Below are 22142 nucleotides of genomic sequence, written 5' to 3'. Positions count from 1 at the left end.
CGGTTCAATGGTTCGGTTCAATGATTCGGTTCAATTGCAGACGGGCTCTGGGCTCAACTGTTTTTGCAGACATATGTACCCGCCAGATCCCTATGCTCTGCGAACGAACGACGTCTTGTGGTGCCATCCCATAAAGGTAAAAAATCTCTCTCGCGCACCTTCTCCGGATCTGTTCCACCTATGTGGAATGATCTGCCCACTGCTACAAGATCTGCAGATTCTGTAGCCATCTTTAAGAAACGCCTGAAAACACATCTCTTCCGCCAACATCTAACTGATCTGTTCTGACTCTATTTTCTTCTCTAATCTTTTCTTCTCTACCCATTAAAAAAAAAAAAAAAAAAATGTATGAATGTATGGTTCCGTATACTGTGTTAGGTTATATGAGAGTAGTCTTCTTTTTGATTGCACTTACGCTTTTGTTGTACTTATGCTGTCCTAATTGCTTCCATTATCTACCCCACTTGTAAGTCGCTTTGGATAAAAGCGTCTGCTAAATGACTAAATGTAATGTTTTTCCTATCCTGGTTAGCCCGGATGTTACCATGTGAATATTTAACTTGAATTTTTCGATCTGAATTTGAGCAGTCGAATTAGACAGATGTTTTCTTTGAAAAGTATTAACTTGAAATTTGAGATCTGAATAAGAGCAATCAAATTTGATCAATCTGAATGTATTTTATCTGAAATTCTGTAAGTTGATTTTTTTTGTATCTGAATTTGTGAGCATTAAATTCAGGTTTTTAAATTGGAAATCAAGAATTTTCATATTTAAATTTCATAGAGGTAAATTTGAAACAAATAAATTCAGATACATGGTTTCCAAAGTAAAATAATTCAAAATGAAGTATTCATAGGTTGTTAAATTTCAAAACATTATGTCTCTTATTTGCTTCCATAGCTGCTTATTTGACTTCCCTCTCTTAACTCATAATCACTCTGTAATCAGTGACGAGTTAATTAGAGCTGTGTGTATGTCTGTGTGTGTGTGTGTGTGTCTGTTTGTGTGTGTGTCCAGCGTGAGCTGTAATTTTGCTGTTCCGCTCTATGGATACTCAGGAATGAGCAGGAATGCTGCCAGCCTTTCAGCGCTCGTGTGTGTGTGTGTGTGCATGTGTGTGTTTAATAAATGGAAATGTCACTCGATGACTTTTTTGACTCTGAATTCTCTCTTGGGTATGATTGTGTTTTCACTGAACACAATAGAGGGACAGACAGACAGAATAGATGGATGTTTCCTCTCCTCCCATGTTCTTCCTATTCTTTTTGTAAGTTTATTACATGGACAGTGTTGTTTTGAAGTACAAAAGGTTTTATCCTAACAGATGAAAGTGTGTGTGTTTGAACATTTACTGTCGGGTTGGTTGTCTGTGAACCTGGAGTCAGACTTTGTTGGATTTTTATGACAATGAAATCCTTTTTCAGCAGAATTGAACAGGAAACGACTGGAGCCGTGTGTGTGTTTGCGCGTGTGTTGTCTGTTGGCTCTATGGCTGCCCCCGACTTAAGATTTTCCTAGATGACTAGTAGTCCTTCATTTCAGCAATTAGTCGAATAATCGCACATTTATGAAATTTACATAATTACTTGCTTATATATACAAGAAAAAGAATAGTCTAGGTTTACCGGCTGAGAAAATATGTTTTTAACGAAATTAACGAAAATGAACCAATAAACGCAGCAAAGCCAAACCTTAGAATAAAAAAGTACTGGCTACAAAAAATATTTTTTGTTCAAAACAAGGAAAACTAATAAAAAGCCTATACGTTCTTTGCTTAAATGGCTTAGAACAAATATATTTTAAATAAAATGTGGAGCAAATAATTTAAACAAAACGAATACAAATCAAATGGAAACATTGAAGAAAGATAAGTGCAAACTGCCATATAAAGCCGACGGATGAGTCTTGACCAGAAACAACGAATAGAGAAATCAGTCTGAAGTTTCCAAACAGAATAAAAACAACCTCTTTAAAAACGAATAAATAAAAATAGAACACAGAAACACAGGGCAGGTGTTTAGCTCCTTTAGCGAGCTTTGGAGATCGTTCTTCATTTTTTTGCCACCATGTCAACAGTCCCGAAATCAACCTTTCTTCAACCTACATCTTTATTTCATTCTTCTCTTCGGCATGCTACTCCTCATAAATGGCCATCAGGAGGGATATCTCGGCCTGACTTTTCCTCTGTAGACTGTAGTACTTATGCTGTCATGATCTCTATATAGGGCAGCTTCTGTGGATCAACTTTCTGCAACATCCGACACTGTGGAGTATGCTTCTCAGGGCTCTAGACTAACTTTTTGCTCTGGTGTTAGGTGCACCCAAATTTTCGACCGCATCACATTTAACGTATTTAACATTTAACTGATTTTATCAGTTCAAATATTTTTTTTAAATGTCCATTTAGGCAAAATTGAAATGTAAATGATTAACTAACAATCTGATCAACACTAAGTTCTTTATTTGAAGCACAAATCTTCAAGAAAGGTAACTTACTGAAAAAGTGTTGGTGCTTAAAGTGCTTCACATAACTGAAATTTAAACTTAAAAGATCTCAAGATAAATGGACCAGGGCTTGACATAACCTGGGAGGTTGACGGCTCCGTGTCAGAGCATTGCTTATGATTTTCAGACGGATCAGGCCTTAACTTAACATTATTCACAAAAAAAGTTGTCAATCGTTCTTTTCATCTTCTCTCATCATCCACTCTGTTTAACTGACGGCTTTAGGCTGCTCACCTCTCTGTCTGACTGCAGCACACGCATTTTCAAACGTACAGACCTTTTGACTGACAGGCTTGTAAAAAATCTGTCATAATCTATTATTACCCGTCACTAGGGTGCAAGGTGGTGTTAGGTGGTAATTAGTATGTTCGTGACGTCATCACGCTGTACCTGCGTCTCGGAACTTGTTGTATTTTAATACAACTGAATGCCCAATAAAGCCGTTATTATTTATATTCATTTATATATTTATCTATTAATGTTTATGTTCATATGTGATAAGATCTTAGAAAACCCAACACATGGTGCAAATTTCTATAGGCCTATTACAGTTTTTGATACCATATTCAACCCTTTCCAAATCAGTTTATATTTTGCTCATATCTTGTGTATGTAACTAAAGTTATGGCTGAGGTCGACTGAAGCGCTATGATGTGCACAAGCGGAATTTGGAGAAAAACGTGTTCAAAGTTAAGTGATGAAAAGAAAAGCACAACAGTCGAGTATCACAAGTAAAGGTCACTTTACAGTGGTTAGAGACTTAATCTAATAACAATTTAATAATAGTTTTTTAATAAAAAAAAATTGCGACTTACTGACCAATCTAAAGGTATTCGAAATATTTGGGGCAGCACTAGCTAGCTCATTGGGTTATAATTGGCAGAGGTCTGTTTCTTCAGAATCAGCGTTCTGAAACCAGACGTGTTTTTGGATATATACAATAAAACCTCCTCATAAATTCATGAAGTGTGTGAGAAAGTCTGGTAATTCTGTGTTCTCTCTCTCTCTGTGTCTGTTTGTTGGTCAGAGGTGCTGATGAACACAAAGCTAGAAACATCTGATCTGAGATGGACCGTTCATCCCACCAGTGACCCTGAGGTAACACACACACACACATATCTCAATACTTTCAAACTAAAAACTCCTAAATGAAAATCAAATCCTTTGGTAACGCGACGAGAGAAATAGAAAACTGTGTCTAGCATTCATTTTCTGCATGAGGAATTGTTCTCCATGTAATGAGTGGTTGAAAAGTCAGAGAACGTTTGTAACATCGGTGTGTTTTGATTGACAACAAACATTTTTTTCCACTAAATCTCTTGTAAGGGACAAAGAGCTCACAGTGAGATCAGGATTATGTACATGAAGAAGATTGAAATGATTTTGAGCTGTATAGAATGTGTGTCCTGTGGTTGTGTTAGTGGGAGGAGATGAGCGGTTTGGATGAAGAGGGAAACAGCGTCCGCACCTTTCAGATTTGTCCAACAGAGATTTCAGTGAGTCACTGGCTCAGGACAAAGTTTATCCCGCGGCGCGGGGCGTCTCAGGTCTACGTGGAGATCCGTTTCACCATGATGGAATGTTCTGCCATGCCGTCCAGCTACCGCTCATGCAAAGAGACATTTAACTTCTTTTACTACCAGAGCGATGAGGACAACGCCACCCCTACACACCCGGCGTGGATGGATAACCCCTACAGTAAGGTACGCTAACACGCGCACAATCATATCGGATCCGCGAGCACTCAAGCCGTAGTGACACACGTGTCTGAATCAGAGAGAGATGGTATCATGAGAAATCCAGCGAGAGACAGTGTTGCTGTGTAACTAACAGGGTTCTCTGGGGCTGCAGGTGGACACCATTGCGGCTGACTTCCTGTTGCGACGTGGGGGAGAGCGGAAGTCCAATGTGAAGACGGTGCGCGTGGGCCCTCTGTCCAAGAAGGGCTTTTATTTGGCTTTCCAGGCTCAGGGGGCGTGTATGGCCCTGCTGTCCATCAGGGCCTTCTTCAAAAAATGCCCTGCCGTCACCCGTAGCTTTTCCTCCTTCCCTGAAACGCTCCCTCATTCGCTGGTGCAGCAGGCCGAGGGTGTGTGTGTGGAGAACTCCATCTCCACGGGAGAGAATCCACAGCCACCCACCATGTTCTGTGGGGAGGACGGACAGTGGGTGGGGCCTCCGTCATCCTCGTGTGCGTGTAAACCAGGGTACGAGCCGGTGGACTCTGATCGGTGCAGAGGTGAGTCGATCATTCACTTCAGACCCCTCCACCCGTTAAAATGGGTTAAAGTGCTTTACCAGAGGAATAGCATTGAATAGAGTTACTCACATGTGTCAACACGTTCACTTACTTTAAGAATTCTAATTATTTACGGTCTTAAAAACTCCTGATGTCTTCAAATGCTTTGAAAAGTCTGTAGGGTGTGTACACTCTTTGTGTGCGTGCATGTGTGTGTGAGCGTGTGCGTGTGTGTGTGTCTCTTTTTAGCATGACAAAAGTATTCATTGGAATTACCGAAGCATTTATAGCTGGGCTTCGTACAAATAGTGTAAGAATGTAAACAAACGAAAAAAAGTTGATAAAATAATAAATAAAGTAATAAAATAAAATAAAATAGAATGAAGGTGTGATGTGTGTAGGGCATCTTAAAGTGCAAAATCTCTGTGTGTGTCTGTCTGTCTGTCTGTCTGTGTGCATGTGCGTGTGCTGTGTGCTATGTGCTATGTGCTTGTGTCTGTGTGTGTGTGAGTGCGTGTGTGTTTGTCTCTCTGTCTCTAATGAGGAAAGTCATCAGTCTGGATGTGATTTCCACATGAGCGTGTGTGTCAATGTTCTCAATGTACACCAGCTGTGTTTATACAGTTCACTCCAGCTCTACTGCACGCGTGTGAGAGAGAGAGTTGATGTTTTTTTAATAAAGTTTGATGAAATGCTCTTTTAATGAGTAGGAATGGGTCTCTGGGGTGTGGCTGAGGATTATGGGTAATATGAGCTGACTTACATGCTCACAGTCTTAACAGTATCAGTCTCTCTCTCTTTACTCTCTTTTTTGTCTTCCTTCTTATGTTTCTGTTTTCTCACATTTCTTTGCTGTGTGTGTGTTTTTGTTGTCAATATGCATACGCAAACACTGTCATTGACAATATCACAATATTTACTTTAGTTATGAAAGATTTCAACTTTGATGATGTCAGCAATGGGAAGCTTTGACTGATTTTTATCAATTAATTTGGTTAGGGCAACACACACACATACACACACAGGCTGCAGCAGGTGGCTGAAGTTGTTTGTACTAATTGCTCTTTGTATTGGCCTTCCCTTTGTGTGTGTGCGTGTGTGTGTGTGTGTGTGTGTGTGTAACACCCCGTCTGACTCTATTATTTGATGACAACAGGCAGGTCACTGGGGGCCTGAGACCACATTAAGTGTGTTTAACCAACCGTTTACCAAACACACGCACACACACACACACACATTGGTGTGTTTCAGATGAAGGGTTTTATTTGCAGTAGTGTTTTGTGCACATGTTGTATTTATTTAAAGTGTGTGTTGTGCTTAGCTTCCTGGGTTGTTTTTGTGCATTTTTCTTATTAATGTTGAAGGAGTAACCAAACATCACTCGATCTCATGTCATCCAAAATTACTTCCTGTCTTCGTTTGAGTGCTTTAAATTGTTTTTTAAATACATTTAAATTTCTGTCACTTTACACACATAAACAATAGATGCAAGCGGAGCGGGTTGAAAGGATTTGATTAAGTTACTCTTTCAGTAATTGATGAAGTTTAAACAGCCTGTAGTGTATAAAGCTGCGTGAGAATCAAGATGGACTTATTGGACACGGTGTGAATATTTGCTCTGTTTGAATATGTGGCACTAGCTGAAAGCAGCATAAAGTGTGACTCAGATTTCTGTTTGATCTGACAGCTGTATTGAACTCTTTATTACATGTTTTCTTGTTCTTCTAATATTGGAGAGGTTTGCTGATCTTCTAGAGATGTTCAGTGATGTGATGAGGTCACACTACAGGCCTGCATGACTTTTAATGTTTTGTGAAGTCAGATAAAACATGTCTTCTCATTTAAAGCTAACATCATGTTCAATGTAATGATTGAACCCTCTTGTTTTCTTCTGTCATTGCTCTTCAGTCTGACAGTGTTATCAGATGATATATTATGGTAAATATTGTTATTGATGAGAACTGTGTGTGTGTCATATCATATAGTACATTGTGTGTGTGTGTGTGTGTTTGATTCAGTGTGTATTCTTCTGTCTGTGTGTGTGTAGCGTGTGGATCAGGTCAGTATAAAGCATCTGTCAGTGGAGGTTTGTGTCGTGTTTGTCCAGAGAACAGCAACACACACTCGCTGGGTTCCAGTGTGTGTCTGTGTCGTCCAGGATTCTACAGAGCAGCCAATGACCTCCCTGATACAGCCTGCTCCAGTAAGACACAGACACACACACACACACACACACACACACACATACACTCATACTCACACGTATACATACAGACACACTCACACACACATTCATTCAGACACGTATACATACACACACACAGAAACTCATTAATTTGACCGTTTGTTATTGTACAGAACCTCCGACTGAGGCGCGCAGCATCATCGCTCAGGTCAATGATACGGTGGTGACTCTGGAGTGGTCTGAACCTCTGGACCGTGGCGGTCGCTCTGATCTCACTTACAGCATCGAGTGCGAGCGCTGCGGAGGGTCGTCCTGTGTTCCGTGTGCAGATGGCGTCACCTACAGACCGGGGCAGGTGGGCATAAGTGGGCGGGGGGTGGTGATCCGTGGGCTCCTCCCACATACCACCTACATGCTCACGGTCCTTGCTCAGAATGGTGTGAGCGCCGTCGGCCATGTGAGCCCCGCCTCCACCACAGTTAACATCACCACCAGCAGAGATGGTGAGATGCTGTTCGACTGCTCGACGAAAACACACCCTGCTGATGTGTTATAGGCCGTTTCATGTATCTGTGTGTGTGTGTTTGTGTGTGTGTAGTGGCTGTGCCTGTGTCAGGCATCAAGAGGACTAAAGCGTCTGAGACGACCGTTTCCCTCAGCTGGGGGTCTCCCTCACAGACTCATCATAGTGTTCTGGAGTATCAGCTGAGATACAGTATAAAGGTGACAAAGAAACATGTAGACAAACATGTTGTGTGTGTGTCGATACCATTCTGACCTTTGACCTGCGGTGTTTAGGGTCATGATGATGGCTGGCAGTATGTCAGCAGCAGGAGTAACTCTGTGGTTCTGAATGGTCTGGCTCGTGCGTCGCAATATCAGGTGCAGGTCAGAGCTCGGACCGCCGCGGGATACGGCCACTTCAGTCCCTTCACCACAATCAGCACGCTTCCTGATGGTACACACACACACACACACACACCCATACACACCTGCCGTCTATCAGCAATAACATGTCTCGTCTCTGTACAGTTGAGGTCCCTCCGTCTCATCTGCTGCTCACTGGTGTGCTGGTTGCTGTGGGCCTGCTGGTTCTTGTTGCCGTGGTGATTGTCGCTGTGTTTTGTTTCAGGTAAGGTGAAGAACATGAATGAATGTGATGATGTATTAATCAGGGGTCACAATACCCACAATGCAGTGTGGCTGAAGCAGTATGCGTGTCTCTAATTAATGTTGACATGAAGCAGTAAACACGGACAGTGCATTCAGAGTGACGGTGCAGTGTTGTTGTTGTTTACAGTTGTACAGTACTCGGACACACACACACACAGAATGATGTTTGTAACACGCCCCTTAAACAGACATGATATGAGCACTAAAACATGGCACAGTCAAGCTGCTGAAAGTTTGGCTCAATCTTCAGAATTAGGACACATGTTGGGCAGTTTCAGGACAGAGAGAGAGTGTGTGTGGGTGTGTCCACGTGTGTGCACGTGTGTGTGTGAGGGGAACAGGATGTGTCCACCCAGTGTTGTCTCCATACAGACTTCTACTGGAACAATGAATCTGACCTCTGGAGCACATGCGCACACACGCATGAATCTAGCTTTATTATGTGGCTCACAGGAATACTTGACTCTGATTGGTCAGTCCTGAATTTCCATGGTATGTTATTTCCAGATAGCAACTGTTAAACTAATAACACGCAGTATTCAGATGAGCAGCGAGTCATCTTTATATTACAAATATTCACTTAATATTTTACTTTCAGTAATTCTGTATAAATATGTCAAATCAATAACACAACAGTTGATATTTATAAAGCACATTGTTTGTGTCCTTTGAATTTTGTTTCTAATGCAAAGTTTGTATATGTTAGTAATAATGATAATTACCGTCTCTGGATTTATGAAAAGGGGGTTTTGATTTTGACCCCCCTATACACACACACATACGCACACTCACGCGGACTACATGGCACTACTGAAGTCTTATTTCATCTGAAAAATCTCAGGAGACATGAGAGAGAGATACAAAGAGACAGCTGCAGGGTGTCCTCACACAACAGAAACTTGCACGAGTCATGAGACAAGAATTCTGTCAAACAACATACATCACACACACACCGACATACACACACTTCACACACCTTCTCTGTAATCTTATCAAATATAAACACTCTTATCCAGCAGAATAAGATCATCACACTGTTACTTGGGAATATTTATTTATTTTAAAATAAACTCAAATCACCGTCTCACACTCAGTCTGTGTGTGTCTGTGTGTCTGTGTGCTTCGGTGTGTCTGTGTGTGTCTGTCTGTGTTTGCGTGTGTGTGTGTGTTATTCAGGCGCTCGAGCAGGATGAGGGATCCGGATCCTGATAAGAGCAGTCAGTTTCTGATGGGTCAAGGTGAGTTTTGTGTCTCTGTTCCTCACATCAATAACACTCATGCTTTCCTCTGACTGAAGAAGAACAGGAAGTGATCCCACGATGCATTGCTCCAGACTTTAACACATCAATAGAAGCTGAGATTGGATTGACTGAGTGCTTGTTGTTTTTATCCTAAAGTTCTAGAAAATAAAGAAATGTTTCGTCTGATACTTGTGCTTTATTTTCATCTGATAGTGTTTGTTAGGAAATCAGTCATGAGTTTGAGTGTGTGTTTGTCTGCGGTTTTCACAGGGATCAAAGTTTACATCGATCCATTTACATACGAGGATCCAAACGAGGCTGTGAGGGAATTCGCCAAAGAGATCGACGTGTCGTTGGTCAAAATCGAGGAGGTTATTGGTGCCGGTAAGAGTTTGTGTGATTGTTCTCTGCAGGTCTGTGTGTGTGCGTGTGTTTTCATCAGCTAACATGAGACACACACACCTGTCTCATATAACAGCATTGTGTTTGAATGTGATAGCGTTCATGATGTCACTCAGTTCTCACGCGTGTGTGTGTGTGCAGGTGAGTTCGGTGAGGTGTGTCGTGGCCGCTTGAAGGTTCCTGGTAAGAAAGAAAACTATGTGGCCATTAAGACATTGAAGGGCGGCTACACAGACAAACAGAGGCGGGACTTCCTGTCTGAGGCGTCAATTATGGGTCAGTTCCAGCATCCCAACATCATTCACCTGGAGGGAGTGATCACAGCTTCCTGTCCCGTCATGATCCTCACCGAGTACATGGAGAACGGAGCGCTGGATTCCTTCCTGAGGGTCAGTAACTCTTCATCTGTATGTAGCCTGATCACACTTCAGTGGTATTCATCACACCTCTCTCTGTATCTCTCTCTGTATCTCTCTCTCTCTCTCTCTCTCACTCTCTCACTCTCTCTCTCTCTCTCTCTCTCTCACTCTCTCTCACTCTCTCTCTCTCTCTCTCTCTCTCTCTCTGTCCTCTCTCTCTCTCTCTCTCTCTCTCTCTCTCTCTCTCTGTATCTCTCTGTATCTCTCTGTCTCTCTCTCTGTATCTCTCTGTATCTCTCTCTCTCTCTCTCTGTATCTCTCTCTCTCTCTCTCTGTATCTCTCTCTCTCTCTCTCTCTCTCTCTCTCTGTCTCTCTCTCTGTATCTCTCTCTCTCTCTCTCTCTATCTCTCTCTGTATCTCTCTCTCTCTCTCTCTCTCTCTCTGTATCTCTCTGTCTCTCTCTCTGTCTCTCTCTCTGTATCTCTCTGTCTCTCTCTCTGTATCTCTCTGTATCTCTCTCTCTCTCTCTGTATCTCTCTCTCTATCTCTCTCTCTGCAGTTAAATGATGGTCAGTTCACTAACATTCAGTTAGTGGGAATGCTGCGTGGGATCGCGTCAGGAATGAAATATCTGTCAGAGATGAGTTTTGTTCATCGTGACCTGGCAGCACGCAACATACTGGTCAACAGCAACCTGGTGTGTAAAGTGTCTGATTTCGGCCTGTCCAGATTCTTGACAGAGAACTCATCTGACCCCACATACACCAGCTCACTGGTGAGAACTAACACACAAAAGCACATTAGAATTTGACTGCTGTCTGAATGTTTTCTTTCTGGACACATGTGGATATTAAGAACACTTCTCTAGCTGCTCTGGAGGAACATCTATCTTTAAGTTTGAAGCAGGGCTGTGCAGTTAATCGCAATAGCAAAAAAAAATGCGATTTGAGCACATGCGGTTTCTAAATCGCACAAAGCTACGATTTTATTAATTAATTTATAACTCAGAATACTAAAACGGTGTTGTGCGCATGTTTAAGATGTTAACCAATCAGAGCTCCCTCTGCGAACTGTGCAAAATACGAAAAAAGCTGAGAGGGACAAGAACAGAATAGGCGAACGGGAGGAATCGATATAAAATATGGAATATGGATTTGCTGCCAAATAGAAATTCAACATCAGTCGTATGGGAGTATTTTGGATTAAGGAGAGAAGATGTGTCAGAGAGCAAGGTAATCTGCAAGATCTGTGAAATGTTTATTGCAACGAAACAGGGCAATACAACAAACCTGTTCCAACACTTAAAACAGCGGCATAAAAAACTATATGATCAATGCATGTCAACAAAGTCCGTCGAACCTAACAAAAGCACAAATCAAAGCCAGGCTGAACAAGTATCCATCGTTGAAGCATTTGCAGGCGTAACGCCTTATGAGAAAGGATCAAAACGCCACAAAGAAATTCCCGAAGTCAGTAAAGACGGTTTCCGAAGATTAATACAAACTAACCAGAATTTATTTTATGTTGTCTGTTTTAAAGACATTTATTTAAAGTTGTATTACTGTTAATACTATGTTATTCCATTGTGGAATGTTTTGTTATGCACTTCTGGTGCACTGAATACATTTAGAATGTTACATGCTTAAAAAAGTAAAACAATTACCAAAATCGCAAATAAAATCGCAATTGCAATATTCCTTATAAAAATCGGAATGTGATTATTTCGTCCATATTGCACAGCCCTAGTTTGAAGGTTAAAGAATCATTAAGTGGTGTAAAGTAGGCATGTACAGGATTTCCCGCAGAGATTGTTTTTTACATTAAAACAGTTGTCCACGTTTTGCTTTTGCCTTTGCTTTATTTATATACGATATATCGACCATATATCGGTTTTCACATATGGGTGCATCCCTAACACACAGAACAGAGTTTTTGTGGGCTCTCACTAGACTCATAATGATATTTCTATTGTATAAAGTGTATGTTGCATCCTGTGACCTTCACTCTACCCGCGTGTGTCTCAGGGTGGCAAGATTCCAATCCGCTGGACGGCTCCAGAAGCCATCGCCTTCCGTAAATTCACATCAGCATCAGATGTCTGGAGTTACGGCATCGTCATGTGGGAGGTGATGTCATTCGGAGAGAGACCGTACTGGGACATGAGCAACCAGGACGTAAGTGTGTGTGTGTGCAAAAATATATATCTTTTATTCTTGTTTATGTGTTTTTTCCACATAAGTCTCTATTAGGGTTGCAAAATTTTCAAGGCTGGAATCTTTCCATGGGAATTAACAGGAATATATGGGAATTAATGGGAATAAACAACGAATTTACAAAATTGCAGGTTACCCTATAACAGGGAACTGAAATCTAGCTGAATAAAAATCTTGCAGGTTAATCTTGGTGATGCAAAACCCAGAAGCGAGTTAACATGTTAGGACTTCTGGCAGGGCTCTAGACTGCGACTAAATGTTTGCCTTTGGCGACTATTTTTCCTTCCACTGCGACAAGTTTTTTCTTTATAATCTTTGCGTTCCCCCGAGAAAAATTGCGTTATCTCGCAAAACTTTTTGAATTCGGACAAACACTTCATGTTTAATGTCCTGCAGGCTGAGTTTGAGACTAGCTCCGTAAACATTGGTTATATAAACTTGTGGGCTAAACGTTCTTAAAACACAAATGACGAGAATCTAGTATGAACTGCTCCATTAGTAATGTACGGAGCGGAATAACAGGACTTTTGAATATTTTGCTAGATAACGCAAATATGTTTGCGAGCGAACGCAATGTTTCTCGCTGGAACGCAAAAGTTTTGTGAGATAACGCAAAAGCTATAAAAATACACGGTGGGACATTCAGTCACTCATTTCGTCTACCCTCACTCATCTGGATGGTGGTCTAGTGGGTTAAACCACTGAACTGGTAAATCAAAGGTTGCTGGTTCGATCCCAGCACCCACCACCAGTGTGTCCTTGAGCAAGACACTTTACTCCATGTTGCTCCAGGGGGATTGTCCCTGTAATAAGTGCACTGTAAGTCGTTTTGGATAAAAGCGTCTGCCAAATGACTGAATGTAAATGTAAATCTCATCTATCAGTATCCCCACCCCCAAAGATGTAATACACACTTAAGAGACGAAGGTCCGAAAGAGCAAGCGAATGAAGTGCTCAATCTTGCAACTAAAATACCTATGCAGAATACAAGAATTTTCGCTGCTAAGGTACAAAACAGCAAACATAACGAAATGTGTTGCAAGTATTGTATTTATGTGAAGCTAATGCAGGAAACACGTGTTTAAACTTTAAGCACTGAACTATTGTATAAAGCTCTCTAACAATACTGCAAAGCATACAAAACGTTACACATCACACTAAATACTGTTGAATTCGCTATTGATATGAGCCAAACGTGTATCAATGCAGCTGTCATGAAGATTTATCACTAAACGCCTTCATGTCTCACGGGTTGTTTGAGATATGACGAAATAATGTCAAAATTCTCACATTAACAAGAAACTTTGAAGGTATTCGGTTTTGGGAAACAAAACACATGTGTGTTCCAGTATATTGCCGAGTTCTTAAAGGGCCAGCAGCATAATAAAGATCTCTGCTTATAATGTTCATCAAACAACAAAGGACGGGCCCAAAAACACTCACTGATATTAAATGAATTGTGTTCTCTTATAGGAGTTGATTCACTACAAATGAAGGAAGAAAGTAGCTTATAAAAGATGTGCTTTGATGTGGAAAGAGAGTTCACATATCCAATACAAATAATTTAATCATAAACCATGATTTGTATTAATTTCTAATGGATTTATTAATGTATTAAAGAGCAGGTTTCATGAGTCCAATAAAATTACCGGCATCGAAGTGTGGAATGTAGCTTTCCTTCAATGTTAACCAATTGCAAAGTTGTTAAATAAGGAGTCGACTCCGAACCGCACAAACAAATCGTTAGGCTTTCAAATCTTTTGAGTGTAACATTGATACGTCACAGTGTAACGCATCGGTACAATCCCCGCCTTCATGCGAAATAGGAACACTCTGACCTGCCCACTAGCATTTCAGGTAGTATTGCGAATAAAATGTGTCGAGGAGACGTTGTGTTTTGTGCAACAGATGTGTAAGGATCAGTGGTTACATTTTTTTTTCCACAATAACTCTGCAGTACAATTCCAACCTTGTGTTATGTGCTCGTCGTTTTTCTGATGATTGCTTCTCAAATTTTCATCGCGGGATTTGGCAGCCGCTTGAGCCTGAAAGACAAGTCAATAGCAACTTTATTTGGTCCAACAAGCGTCTTTAAGTATGATAATTACATTATGTTTACATGTTGAACTGAGTGCCAACAATATAAAGTAATTGTGCTAATCCGTGTTGTATATTTAGATACGATAAATTGAGACGGTGTCAAAAATGTGTTCTGTGTGTGGGGGTCCTTCAATAAAATGAATGAGAATAAAGTTCAGTGCAAACTCAGCAATGTAAAGCTGGTTTATCATGGATCAACAACTACGATGCACAATCATCTGAGAGCGAAGCACCCAGCGGGTCCATCCACAGGTCAGCAATCAGTTGCTAGTTTATGGTCAGACCAACTAATCTGGATGCCAGACGGACGGAGCAAATAACGGCTTTAATTACAAAAATGATCGATAAGGATATGCTTCCGATCGGCTTTGTCGGAGGAGAGGGTTTTAACAATATTATGGAGTTTGTACAGCCCGAGTTTACTGTTAGTCTAGAAAAACCATCACTGCCAGACTGCAGAAACTGTTTCATGACAATAGAAACTGAAGCCTTTTGAGCTGTTAATTCATGAAATCGTTCCGGACTGTTAATAAATGCCGTCATTCAGTTAATATGTTTTAACTCGTGTTAAGTCTGGTCTAAAATCTTTATGGCTTTATTATATTTTCCTTGATCAATCACACAGTTTTTTTTTAGTTGGTATTAATGTGCATGCTCATATTTTACAAGGTAATGTTCTAGCATTATGAGCGGTTGATGCTGATCGACGGACTGTTAATAAGTGCCGTCATTCAGTTGTTAATATATTAATTTTTCAGCGCGTTATCTTAATGTATAGCTTGATGTAAGATTGCTTATTCCATAATAAATAAAGAAGTGTGTCATCACGGATTTAAAGCGTAAATGGTCTCTCTCTCTGTTTATGTGTGTTATACTGTAAATGCGTCCATGTGGGGGAGGGGTGCGAATTTCGAATAATCTTCGAATAGTTCTCGTCGATCTACGAATATTTTTTTTGCGTTAAATGCCCATCCCTAGTTTGTTGTAACAAGCATGCTGATTGAGGAGTATTTATTCATCTAGCTGATGTCTATTCATTTGCATGAATTGTAAAATATTTATTACCTCTAAAATATGTTTGTCACAAAATATTTTATTTTTTTCAGAATCAAATTGCTACTTATAATTAAATCAGACAAAAGTGTAAAATATTCTGTATTATCTTGAAGACTTGTCAGATTATGAATGTTTTTATTTAAAAAAAATCTTACATTACTTAATAATTCCCAAAAACTCCTGTAAATTTCAAGCTTGGAATATTTCCAAAATTCCTCAGATGAAGTTCTCATGAAAAGTTTCCACAAATTTACAGTGAATATTTCGCCCCTTTGCACCCTTGTCTGTATATGAAGTGTATTGAGTGAACCGTAGCGTCTCACTAGTGACATGACAACTGACATCTGAGAAACACATATCTAAGCAGATGAAATTATGTTTACTAACATAACGTGTGTTTTTGCTGTCCAGCTAAATGAAGGTTTGTTTGTGATGTGTGTAGGTAATAAATGCTATCGAGCAGGATTATCGGCTGCCTCCTCCCCCAGAATGCCCTGCATCTCTCCATCAGCTCATGTTGGACTGCTGGCAGAAGGAGAGATCGTCCCGGCCGCGTTTCTGCGCCATTGTCTCAGCTCTGGACAGACTTATCCGTAACCCCACCTCCCTCAAGATCACGGGACGCCTCACAGACGGGTCTGTACCTCATACTTATTCACACGTACAGCTTCTGAATTGTCACGTGTGCGACGATTCAGATGTTAACTCCACCCACAGTTATGACAGCAGCCTATCAAAACAATGATTTACACTTTAACATGAGATGACAAATCACACACAACCTGATTGCTGATGTCAGCAAACCACCACAAACCACTGTAGTCACCTGATACGAGACCATCCACCCGACATGTGTGTGTGTGTGTGTGTGTGCTGGTTAAGCTATATATAAGAGGGCCAAATGTCCTCAGCACCTCAGTGAAATATGTGTGAAGCCACTTGTGAGAGGACATTTGACTGTTCCTCACTCAATAAAAAGACTCAAATAGTGTTTTTCTTTAGATTTAATAGAGGGTTAGGGGATAGAATCGATCAAAAGCCTTATAAAAAACCAATGGAAGTCTATGGAATGTCCTCACTAGTATACTCAAACAAACCTCTGTGTGTGTGTGTGTTAGGAAGTGTTAAGGGTGGGAGGCTGAAATGGAAGTTAATCACCTTCACTGCTGTATCCTGAACATTGCTCTCTCTTTTTCTCTGATATAAATGTGTGTCTGTGGGGAAGATGAAAGGTTTCAGATGAATTTAAACTTGAGCCCAAGTGCCACACATATAACATATGTCTATGATGTTCCTATAGTATGACTCTGTCAATTAAAACACACACACTGCAGTATGAAGTGTTTTTGTTATGGAAAGTATATACATTTTAGTGTGTAGCATTAAGTGTGCATTTTGAGTGTTTATCAGTTGGAAAATCCCGGGAATATTCTCCACAACAGATCGAATAGCATCCCATGTCTTGTTTTAGATTTTCCTATCCTAAACTACAATCTTAAATTCGGCTCTTAGTGTCTACATCACGGCTATCAGCCCGCCCTATGATCTATGGTTGGACGGCTGGTATGGACCCGGAGATAATATGGGAGCTGGTTTACTATATCAGAAGAGAAATGAAATTGAGCAGAAGAATGAAGTTTGACATAGTCAGGCTACGGAAGTAGTAGATCATCCGGGAATCTATGGAAGACTCTTTTCAACATACTACGATTTGGGACGGAAGAGTTTTTTTGAAGACCAAAACAATTCACTCGAGAGAAATATTTTCTTTTTTGCTTCATCTTTTGTGTTGATGATTGACGGTTGGTGTAACTGACCGAGCTGGACTATAAATGTTCTCAAGCCTCCTCTTTATTATTATTTGCAGTCATCACTAAATCTGCTCGGTGAAAGGGTTTTTGATTTCTCTAATCTACAAATATTTTGGGCAATGAAAAACTTGGTTTAGCGCCTACTGTCGACCATTTAGTTTTTAATTGTTCGGTGTATCACTTTTTCCACAAAGCTGTGTGATTTAGACTGTCTTACTAAAGACAACATTGAATTTATATTCTGTGACAGTCTTTAACTAGTCAGACTATGCTCAGACAAACACTTTGTGGAAACTGATTATGTTTATGAAACCGGCCCCTGTTCTCCCATGACCTCATCTGCTGTAGAGTAGAGTCAATTATCTCACTGTCTGATGGACTGTGACATCATATCCTGTCTCTCTCTGTCTGTTTCTCAGGCCGTCTCACCCTCTGCTGGACCAGCGTCCTCTGCCACCTCTGTCTCAGTGCAGGTCAGTTTCTGATTGGCTCAGAGCCATTAAGATGGAGAGATATGAAGAAAGATTCCTGCAGGCCGGATTCACCTCCATCGAGCTCATATCACACATCTGTACAGAGTGAGTCACACACGTGAATCACATGACCTGTGTTATATTTATTTATTTTGTCTTTTACAACATGACTCTACCAGAATGCAAGGACTTGTCAAAGCCATGTTATCTGACAATCACTTTAGGTTTTTACAACGTGTGTGATGTCATCGAGTAGGTGGAACTATTGACTGTAAAGAAACTGTGGCTACAGAAGTGTTGAGTTTAAGCGCTTCCACATTTATTAAATAATCATCTCATCACAATTTTTTCAGATACGTTCGAATGCCATGTCCTTATCATTTGACTTGAATCAGATTTTCTATTTTTGTATTGGTGGGTTAGGTTACACCAAATGTGCGGCATCTACACAGCAAGACGACATCATCCTCATATCTCTGTTTTTTCTGTTAAAATGGTTAAGGTCACATTTACTGAATCTTCACATTTAATAATGTATCTATATTTTATTAATTGAATAAAGTAATTGTAATTAATCATTAAACAAAGTATTTAAATAGACAATTAATCGCCATAATCTCAATTATCTATTAGACAATTAATCGCCATAATCCCAATTATCTAATAGATAATTAATCGACAGAATCCCAATTATCTATTAGATAATTAATCGACAGAATCCCAATTATCTATTAGATAATTAATCGACAGAATCCCAATTATCTATTAGATAATTAATCGACAGAATCCCAATTATCTATTAGACAATTAATCGCCATAATCCCAATTATCTATTAGACAATTAATCGCCATAATCCCAATTATCTATTAGATAATTAATCGCCATAATCCCAATTATCTATTAGACAATTAATCGCCATAATCCCAATTATCTATTAGATAATTAATCGCCATAATCCCAATTATCTATTAGACAATTAATCACAATAATCCCAATTATCTATTAGACAATTAATCGCCAGAATCCCAATTATCTATTAGATAATTAATCGCCAGAATCCTAATTATCTAATAGACAATTAATCACAATAATCCCAATTATCTATAAAACAATTAATCACAATAATCCCAATTATCTATTAGACAATTAATCGCCATAATCACAATTATCTAATAGGCAATTCATCGCCAGAATCCTAATTATCTATTAGACAATTAATCGCCATAATCACAATTATCTAATAGGCAATTCATCGCCAGAATCTCAATTATCTAATAGATAATTAATCGCCATAATCACAATTATCTAATAGGCAATTCATCGCCAGAATCTCAATTATCTAATAGATAATTCATCGCCAGAATCCTAATTATCTAATAGACAATCACAATAATCCCAATTATCTAATAGATAATTAATCGCCATAATCACAATTATCTAATAGGCAATTCATCGCCAGAATCTCAATTATCTAACAGATAATTCATCGCCAGAATCCTAATTATCTAATAGACAATCACAATAATCCCAATTATCTATTAGACAATTAATCACAATAATCACAATTATCTATTAGACAATTAATCGCCATAATCACAATTATCTAATAGGCAATTCATCGCCAGAATCCTAATTATCTATTAGACAATTAATCGCCATAATCACAATTATCTAATAGGCAATTCATCGCCATAATCCCAATTATCTATTAGATAATTAATCGCCATAATCCCAATTATCTATTAGACAATTAATCACAATAATCCCAATTATCTATTAGACAATTAATCGCCATAATCCCAATTATCTATTAGACAATTAATCGCCAGAATCCTAATTATCTAATAGACAATTAATCACAATAATCCCAATTATCTATAAAACAATTAATCACAATAATCCCAATTATCTATTAGACAATTAATCGCCATAATCACAATTATCTAATAGGCAATTCATCGCCAGAATCCCAATTATCTATTAGACAATTAATCACAATAATCACAATTATCTATTAGACAATTAATCGCCATAATCACAATTATCTAATAGGCAATTAATCGCCAGAATCCTAATTATCTAATAGACAATTAATCACAATAATCACAATTATCTATTAGACAATTAATCACAATAATCCCAATTATCTATTAGACAATTAATCACAATAATCCCAATTATCTATTAGACAATTAATCACAATAATCCCAATTATCTAATAGGCAATTCATCGCCAGAATCCTAATAATCTATTAGACAATTAATCGCCATAATCACAATTATCTAATAGGCAATTCATCGCCAGAATCCTAATTATCTAATAGACAATTAATCACAATAATCCCAATTATCTATTAGACAATTAATCACAATAATCACAATTATCTATTAGACAATTAATCACAATAATCCCAATTATCTATTAGACAATTAATCGCCATAATCACAATTATCTAATAGGCAATTCATCGCCAGAATCCTAATTATCTATTAGACAATTAATCGCCATAATCACAATTATCTAATAGGCAATTCATCGCCAGAATCCTAATTATCTAATAGACAATTAATCACAATAATCACAATTATCTATTAGACAATTAATCGCCAGAATCACAATTATCTAATAGGCAATTCAACGCCAGAATCCTAATTATCTAATAGACAATTAATCGCCATAATCACAATTATCTATTAGACAATTAATCACAATAATCCCAATTATCTATTAGACAATTAATCGCCATAATCCCAATTATCTATTAGACAATTAATCGCCATAATCACAATTATCTATTAGACAATTAATCGCCATAATCACAATTATCTAATAGGCAATTCATCGCCAGAATCCTAATTATCTAATAGACAATTAATCACAATAATCACAATTATCTATTAGACAATTAATCGCCATAATCACAATTATCTAATAGGCAATTCAACGCCAGAATCCTAATTATCTAATAGACAATTAATCACAATAATCACAATTATCTATTAGACAATTAATCACAATAATCCCAATTATCTATTAGACAATTAATCACAATAATCCCAATTATCTATTAGACAATTAATCACAATAATCCTAATTATCTAATAGACAATTAATCGCCATAATCCCAATTATCTATTAGACAATTAATCGACATAATCCAATAATCTATTAGACAATTAATCGCCATAATCACAATTATCTAATAGGCAATTCATCGCCAGAATCCTAATTATCTAATAGACAATTAATCACAATAATCCCAATTATCTATTAGACAATTAATCACAATAATCCCAATTATCTATTAGACAATTAATCGCCATAATCACAATTATCTAATAGGCAATTCATCGCCAGAATCCTAATTATCTAATAGGCAATTCATCGCCAGAATCACAATTATCTATTAGACAATTAATCGCCATAATCACAATTATCTAATAGACAATTAATCGCCAGAATCCCAATTATCTATTAGACAATTAATCGCCATAATCCCAATTATCTATTAGACAATTAATCACAATAATCCCAATTATCTATTAGACAATTAATCGCAATAATCCCAATTATCTATTAGACAATTAATCACAATAATCCCAATTATCTATTAGACAATTAATCGCCATAATCACAATTATCTAATAGATAATTAATCGCCATAATCACAATTATCTATTAGACAATTAATCGCCAGAATCACAATTATCTATTAGACAATTAATCGCCATAATCACAATTATCTAATAGGCAATTCATCGCCAGAATCCTAATTATCTAATAGACAATTAATCACAATAATCCCAATTATCTAATAGATAATTAATCGCCATAATCACAATTATCTATTAGACAATTAATCGCCATAATCACAATTATCTATTAGACAATTAATCGCCATAATCACAATTATCTAATAGGCAATTCATCGCCAGAATCCTAATTATCTAATAGACAATTAATCACAATAATCCCAATTATCTATTAGACAATTAATCGCCATAATCACAATTATCTATTAGACAATTAATCGCCATAATCACAATTATCTAATAGGCAATTCATCGCCAGAATCCTAATTATCTAATAGACAATTAATCACAATAATCCCAATTATCTATTAGACAATTAATCACAATAATCCCAATTGTCTATTAGACAATTAATCACAATAATATCAATTATCTATTAGACAATTAATCGCCATAATCCCAATTTTCTATTAGACAATTAATCGCCATAATCCCAATTTTCTATTAGACAATTAATCGCCATAATCCCAATTTTCTATTAGACAATTAATCGCCATAATCACAATTATCTATTAGATAATTAATCGCCAGAATCTCAATTATCTAATAGGCAATTCATCGCCAGAATC

General features: G+C 38.3%; 1 protein-coding gene across 2 annotated transcripts in view; it reads left to right on the top strand.

Annotated features, from left to right (window-relative positions):
- The window catches only part of ephb4b (eph receptor B4b), a 28834-nt gene that overhangs the window by 5499 nt on the left and 1193 nt on the right, over nt 1-22142 (top strand). The window contains exons 2-17 of one of the 2 annotated variants that reach the window (XM_056732488.1): nt 3534-3604; nt 3928-4209; nt 4358-4745; nt 6793-6948; nt 7104-7433; nt 7529-7653; nt 7729-7888; nt 7963-8062; nt 9280-9341; nt 9615-9728; nt 9888-10135; nt 10666-10881; nt 12131-12280; nt 15918-16111; nt 17706-17864; nt 18183-18255. In XM_056732488.1, coding sequence (XP_056588466.1) covers nt 3534-3604; nt 3928-4209; nt 4358-4745; nt 6793-6948; nt 7104-7433; nt 7529-7653; nt 7729-7888; nt 7963-8062; nt 9280-9341; nt 9615-9728; nt 9888-10135; nt 10666-10881; nt 12131-12280; nt 15918-16111; nt 17706-17864; nt 18183-18255 — 2828 coding nt within the window. The remainder of the gene's footprint in view (nt 1-3533; nt 3605-3927; nt 4210-4357; nt 4746-6792; nt 6949-7103; nt 7434-7528; nt 7654-7728; nt 7889-7962; nt 8063-9279; nt 9342-9614; nt 9729-9887; nt 10136-10665; nt 10882-12130; nt 12281-15917; nt 16112-17705; nt 17865-18182; nt 18256-22142) is intronic. The other variant, XM_056732489.1, reaches the window with a different exon arrangement.

The sequence above is a fragment of the Triplophysa dalaica genome, chromosome 20, assembly GCF_015846415.1.
Source record: "Triplophysa dalaica isolate WHDGS20190420 chromosome 20, ASM1584641v1, whole genome shotgun sequence".
NCBI lineage: Eukaryota > Metazoa > Chordata > Actinopteri > Cypriniformes > Nemacheilidae > Triplophysa > Triplophysa dalaica.
Note: the sequence above shows the minus strand (reverse complement) of the source record. Positions and strands in the feature narration are given on the sequence as shown.